Raw genomic sequence first — 7,685 nt, forward strand, 5'->3', positions numbered from 1 at the left:
GATTTAGTTCATACTTTGAGAAAATACTCTTTGAAGCATCCTGATAAAAAGTTCTCACGGGCACATCTCGATCGTATGGAGGATTTTCAAGATATAGAGGCACAAACTCGGAAAATTATAAGATTTACCGAGTATTCAAATTCCCTGAGTTACTGGTCGTCTGGCAACATGTATAAGTTTGAATTAAATAAAAGTACTAGTAGTCTAGGATTTTTTCCTGACTATCCAATGGCGACTTTTGCTTTGACCTTGACCTTCAACGGACGTCATCTTCTAGAGTTTCGAGGGTTTTCAGCATTAAATTGATATAAACAGGTTACTCATGGATTTTTGGGATCGCTAAACACGAATATGCCATCAGAATTGACCCCCGGAGAATGTGGTGGCCAGGGCTACTGCAAGGGACGTCATCTTCTAGAGTTTAGATGGTTTTCGGCTTTTAATTGATACAAATGGATTACTGGAGGGTTTTTTGATGTCGCTAAACACGAATATGCCACCAGAACCAACTCCCGTAGCACCGGGTTTCCAAGCTCAATGAAAGGGGCTCGTGGAGTTTCGACGGTCTTCGGTACTACATTAATGGAAACGGATTACTCACAAGTTTTTGGAGTTGCTGAACACGAATACCCTATCAGAACAGACATCGGAGTACCTGGTGCCTAATACACGTCATGCTTTGGAGATTCGAGAGTTTTCGGTACTAAATTGTTGTAAACTTGTTACTCGCACGTTTTTGGGGCTGCTGAACGTGAATACGCATCAGATCCGACCCACGGAGCACCTGGTGCCTAAGGCAGGTCTTCTTCTTGAGTTTCGCCAGGTTTCGACATTAAATTGATGCATCAGAACAGACACCGGGGTACCTGGGTGCCTAAGGCACGTCATCTTCTAGGGTTTCGAGAATTTTCGATACTAAATTGATGCAAGCGGATTACTCTTGTGTTTTTGGGGTTGCTGAACACGAATATGACTTAGATAAAAGACTCTGGAGTATCTAGTGACCACGATGAATAACACTATCAAAATAGAATATTAGTAAATCGATCTTAAAATAAATTAAGAAAAAACACTGTTAGATATAAATTGAGTTTATATGTATAAATAATTAAAACAATTGGATAGCACAACATTGATATTTTAAGAAAAATCTACAAGTAGCAAAAAAAACTTTTCACCAATTTGTACGCTTTCTTTGAACAGCAACTTAGAAAACCTCCGAGTACTCGGTGTGCACCAATCCGTTTGCATCAATTTAGTACCGAAAACTCTCGAAATTCCAGAAGATGACGTGCGTTAGGCGATAGGCTCTCCGGTGTCTGCTCCGATGGCGAATTCGTGTTCAGCAACTCCAAAAAGCCATGAGCAATCCATTCGTATCAACTTAATGCCGAAAACTCGAGAAGGTGAATAACCTTAGGCACCAGGTGCTCCGTGGGTCGGATCTGATGGCTTATTAGCGTTCAGCGACCTCAAAAAGCTATGAGTAATCTGTTTTTATCAATTTAATGCCGAAAACCCTCGAAACTCTAGAAGATGACGTGACGTAGGCACAATGTGATTTGTGGGTCGGATCTGATAGTGTATGCATGTTCAGCAACCCCAAAAACCTAAGAGTAATCCATTTGATTCCTCCGAAACTCCAGAAGATAACCTGTCTTAGGCATCAAGTGCTCCTGTGTCTGTGCTGATCACGTATTAGTGTTCAGCAACCCCAAAACCCTATAACTAATCCGTTTGCATTAATGTAATACCGAAGACCCTCAAAACTTCAGGAGCCCCTTTCATTGACCTTGTAAACCAGGTGCTCCAGGAGTCGGTTCTGGTGGCATATTCGTGTTTAGCGACCTCAAAAAACCCTCCAGTAATTCAGTTCCATCAATTAAATGCCGAAAACCATCGAAACTCGAGAAGATGACGTCCCTTGCAGTGGCATAGGGCACCACGTGCTCCGGAGGTCAATTCTGATGGCATATTCGTGTTTAGCGATCCCAAAAACCCATGAGTAATCTGTTTATACCAATTTAATGCCGAAAGCCCTCGAAACTCTAGAAGATGACGTCCGTTGAAGGTCAAGGTCGCCATTGGATATCCAGGAAAAAATCCTAGACTACTAGTACTTTTCTTTGATCAAAACTTCGTAACTCAGGGAATTGGAATACCCAGTAAATCTTATAATTTGTGTGATATATTTGATTTAAAATGAATTCAAGAATTTTTTGTAATTGGGCAACAATGTCAACTTAGATCTCTGACGTAGATAATGACGTGCAACAGTAAGTATATTGGACGGACTGTAGTTGAATTGTTATGATTAAAAAGGGCAAAGATATTCCAGTACAACCTACACCCGCATCACTGAATTCATTGGCAAGCCAGGAGAGACATGCCACAGGACCATAAAGGTACGTAAAGATATGCGCACCGTGTCTGCGGTACGCGTTCATGCCGGGTTCGTTAGATTAGTACGCGTTAGTACGTGTTTTCAAGTGGCACACAAACGGTGCGCACACGATACAACTTCTGTCGGCGCCAAGAACACACGGCGCGAAGTGCGCATATTTATACATACCTTAACATAGTGCTGTCATGTGGAACATCAAACGAGTACTTCTGGTAAGCCAATTAGGTATTTTAAAAAAGAACAGCCCAAGCAGGACAGGGTGACAAATGTGGTCAGATAACGGCTTAAAATGAAGTACTGCACCTAACATTATCCTGTGATTTTCCAGAGAATGAAGTTGAATTAGAGTGTCTTCATAAGAGTAAGTGTGTAAAAACCTTCTCAATTTGTGTGCTATAAAATCATTAAAACAAAATGTAATGTACAGGCATTGTTTAAAAAGTTTCTTTTTTAAACAATGGTACTACAGGGATAAACAAGTAGACACTAAATAGAAAACAAAAGAATGGAACAACAAGAGAGGTTAAAATAGCAAGAGACAAATCACTAAGTGGTAAAAGAGTCAGCAGACAGTGTATGAGGTCGAACAACAATCTTCTATAGAGGTAACAATCTGCCAATGAATGAGCAAAATTGCTTATTACGCCAGTCAATGGGAGCAAAAATAGGATATTACCTCCGAATTCTATCCTACTGCATGGATTTTAATGAAATTTTCGGAATAGCCTCTACCTATCTCCTAATTCAAAGTCTACCCTATGCCGATGTGTGCTTTTATCTTGGGGGGTGGTTGCCACCCCTTCTCGGGGGCAGAAAATTTCTTGGTTACAATAACCACGGAAGTGGCTACAGAACTTAATTGTAAGCAAAAACTGTTCTATAATTTTTTTTTTGAAAACTCAATATTTTTTTGAGTTATTCGTGGTTGAAAATTGGCCATTTCCATTGAAACAACACCTTTTTTTGCAAATATCTAAAAAACTATGCATCTAACTAAAAAAATTACATAAAACATTTTTGTAGCTTATAAAAAACCAAAGAGACTAGTTCCTTCATAAATCTTCTAGTTATAATATAAAAAGAGATATGGTAGGTGAAACTAGTTTGTTTTTTTGGTGCATGCTCAAATCGTTGTATTCAACTTGAAATAACATACAAACGGTCGATTTTAGGTGTATAATGTTACTAACACCTTTTGTAGTGCTTAAATTTTATTATAGTATTATGGGCGGGTTTAAAATGAATGGTTTTGAAAAAAAATAAGATCAATTTATAGAGCGCATTTTTAGATTTCCTTAGAAATCTTCTTTTTCTACATGTAACTTGAAAATGATAAGAGAAACAATAATGAAACATAAAACAAAGTACTACATTTTTGTGTGGTACCTTTTTTTCGTATCTCTTATCATTTTGAGTTACATGGAGAAAAAGGAAGATTCTTAAGAAAATTTAAAAATGTGTTCTATAATTTGATCTTATTTTTTTCAAAAACTATTCATTTTAAACCCGTCCAACTTTTTGAACATAGAAATAACACTATAATAAAACGTATTGTAGAAGGAAAACTGTGTGGTTCTCTAGCCACATTTAAGTTCTGATGGATCAGGGGTTAAATGTACATCACATTTTTTTTTAAATTCCATTAGTCATCAATTTTTTTGCAGCATATCTCGCTTTTGCAGCAAATCGACATTTAATGTGGCTCATTCTAAAGATCTTTTCAATCACAACAAAAGGTATTGGTAGCATTATACAACTAAAATCGACCGTTTCTCTTTTATTTCAAGTTGAATACACCGATTTCAGCATGCACCAAAAAAACAAACTCTTCTCACCTACCATATATCTTTTTGTAATATAACTAGAATATATATGAAGGAAAGATTCTCTTTGTTTTTTATAAGCTACAAAAATGTTTTGTATAGTTTTTTTCGTTAGATGCATAGATTTTAAGGTATTCGCAAAAAACCGCCCGAAAAGGTGTCATTTTTCAATGAAAACAGCCAATTTTCAACCACGAATAACTCAAAAATTATTGAGTTTTCAAAAAAAAATTATTGAACAGTTTTCGCTTAGAATTAGGTTCTCTAGCCACTTCCTTGGTTATTTTACCCAAAAAATTTTACACCCCCGAGAAGGGGTCGGAACCAGCCCTAAGATAAAAGCGCACATCGACATAGACTTTGTTTCTTGAGTTATTCTCTACTTATTGTGAAAAGTAAAGTCTCAAGTAAATCGATTTAGTAGGATGGAATTCAAAGCCAAATAACCTCATTGACTGCCCTAATAAAGGAAGAAAAAGACATTTTTATTGAAATGTATTTAATATTCTTTATAATAAGTTATTTTTTACTTCATAAACGTACAATGGTTTATTTTTTAACCAAGAAGAGTAAACTAAAAAGACAGATGCACACCCAAGAAAGTCACTAGAAATATCACCAAATACATCTTTTTTGGTTGATCATGTCGTCCCTCAAAGGTAATCCACAAATATTATATTATATTAATACGTCGCTAAAGAGTTCTAAAAACCAATGCTTTTGATATAAGAGCAGACTAAAAATTAAAGGAATAACGCAGAAAACACAAAAAATCGCCGATATAACTTAATTAACCTATGAAATGCCAATACTGTCAAAATTTTATAAATATCATTAGTGTCAAAATTTTATAACAGTGGAGTAAACTTCCCTGAGATTGGACCAATTACAAACAAGTATTACAGCGTGGTAAATTTAAATCACTCATCTTGGTTTAAAAACAAACCATAGTTAGTCATTTTCTACCACTTCTTCCATTCCATAATCTGTAACTGCAAAACTATGTTTCTTTGAGCAAACTGCGACATGTCTCTTTAAACATGTACTCGTGATAAACCTCTTTTCACATATACTACAGGCATATCTTTTGTTACCAAGATGGCTGTTCATATGGTGTGTGAGGTGTCCAGCTAAATAAAATGTCCTACCGCATATCGTACAAAGATGATCTTTTTTATTTAAATGCTTTTTAACGTGGTACCTCAATGTATCTCTGTTATTAAATTTAGAGGCGCATAGATCACATTTAAAAACTTGAGGCTCGTAATGATTTTTAACATGCTTTCTTAGAAGACCCCTTAAAACAAAGGATCTTTGACAATCTTTAATAGGACATTTGTAACAACTGTTATTAATGTGCTGTTTCATGTGGTACGAATATCCAAAATATGAGGTCATTTTTTTGTTGCATATTTCACACTGTAATTTATGAAACTCTTTATAATGTTCAATATATTCTTCCAGTTCATATTCTGGTTTAGCTTCACAACGAGAACAAATTATAATTTTCTGTTTATGTTGTAAAATATGTTTAGCAAACATATCAACACGAGAAAACTTCAAAGCACAAATTGGACAAATAAATGGATATAACTTTTCGTTTTTATTTTCATGGTTCTTTATTATAACGGACAATTCTACATCTGACGATCGAGGCTCCAAATTTGAATCTAATTCACATTCTTCATATAAATCAGTATTTTCAATATCAGTTTCCAAAATGTCTGCAAAATCTGCATGTTCTATTTCTTGCTGACTATCCAAAATATAAGTGTCTTCCTCTATAAGTATCTCTTCTTCAGTCACTATCTTATTATGTGAGTCATTTGTTACATTTATAAAATCACTATCACAAATATATGTTTGCAAACTTTCATTTTTTTCATTGTTTTGTATTTCATCTACAGTTGATTGAATAACTTCTATCTCATTTATATTTACTTCTTTCACTACTACAGTTTCATACTCCCTTCCCTTTTCAAATTGTGTTTCATTATCTGTATTTGCATACTTTTCGCTCTGATTTTCTCTTTCATCTATACTAACTAATTGATCACATTTATTTGCTTCTGTGTAACTGTGAAAATGAAATACTTTTTTAACTGGATTTACAGCCTTTTCACTAGATTTCAACAAATACAATTTATTTTGACTATCAATGAACTGTTTAAAAAATTCATATGCCATTCGGACAGTCCTGAAGCAAAAGGTACAAATGTGTCTTGGCAATTCCTGACTTAGATCAAGCTAAAAACAAGGTATATTTTACATAAGTAAATCAATAATTTATTTTTATTTAACATTACCTTATTTGATGTACAATACTCTAACATGTCTGCTATAGTCACTTCCAAGTTTATTAATTTCCCGGTTAGAGTATACTTCTTTGGTGTTTGCTTTAAACATGATCTACATATTTCTTCCATTTACTTTGTTTTAATAAACATAAATAATAAATAAATAATTATTTGATTAAATAAAAATTGAGGTTAGGTTATGAATTCTTGTCAAGTTCTACTTCTTTCTTAGAGGACTCTTGCCATTCGGCTTTCAGCCAACTGTAGTATATTCGCAAAATTAAATTCCGACAGAGGCCGCGCAAAATCTCAAAGATGGACGATAACTAAAGGATAACAATGAATTTGATTTCGAAGTCGTTAAAGGTTAAATATAAATAATTTACACTGTTTTTTGCCAAAGTAAGCACTAATTTTTACCACTAAGATATCTTATGGCTTAAAGAAGACTCAAACTATGTTTCATCTGTATGCATTCATTAAAATTTGATGCTAACTACTGATTTGTTTTACCTTTTTTTCATTAACTAGAAACTATCAATATTTCAAATATTTGCATCTCCGATAATCATAATTTAATGTAAGGAACTCTTACAATGTTTTCATATTAAGCTATCGATATATTTGTTCAATTTCTTTATAAAGAAAAATTTTTATTAAATTAAAGTCGCCATTACTTTTTATCCTGCTCAATATACACAGTCCAGCAAAACAATCTGGTGCCCGATAATTACACAGCGCTTTGAAAATTATTAATCTATCTCACAATTTCTAATATTGTTTATTAATTTAGTTAATAGGTACACTACAATTTATTTTACACTAATAGATAACAATTTTTAATTACATACAAACTGTAAATTAAGTAGGTGAATTTATTTTATAATAATTGTTTTGGAAATTATTATGAGGTGGTCGGAATATTTTACATAACAACGTACACATCACACATGCTGTGCGTGCACCGAATATATACTACATTTTATTTATTTATTTAATTTTACAGTCGTTTAAACAATAAAAAATACTACGTTTAATACAAACATTAAATTAACAAAATGTGTAATTTGGCATTGGTTAGTCCATGATACTATAAATAAAGAGATAGTATTTTCCCGTAGCTCAAAATACGTCCGACTACGTGCATTGATTACGTAACTG

The 7,685-nt window shown here is 34.0% G+C and overlaps 1 protein-coding gene across 1 annotated transcript; it reads right to left on the bottom strand.

Annotated features, from left to right (window-relative positions):
* Positions 1-4,709: 4,709 nt before the first annotated feature.
* On the bottom strand, positions 4,710-6,734 carry LOC114329148 (zinc finger and BTB domain-containing protein 49-like). Its single transcript, XM_028278167.2, has 2 exons — positions 6,534-6,734; positions 4,710-6,474 (listed from the first exon to the last, which is right to left on the bottom strand). Exons 1-2 carry the CDS (start codon positions 6,651-6,653, stop codon positions 5,179-5,181), a joined length of 1,416 nt encoding a protein of 471 aa, XP_028133968.1. The 5' UTR covers positions 6,654-6,734; the 3' UTR covers positions 4,710-5,178.
* Positions 6,735-7,685: the final 951 nt, after the last annotated feature.

The sequence above is a fragment of the Diabrotica virgifera genome, chromosome 4 (genome assembly GCF_917563875.1).
Source record: "Diabrotica virgifera virgifera chromosome 4, PGI_DIABVI_V3a".
Taxonomy (NCBI): Eukaryota; Metazoa; Arthropoda; class Insecta; order Coleoptera; family Chrysomelidae; genus Diabrotica; species Diabrotica virgifera.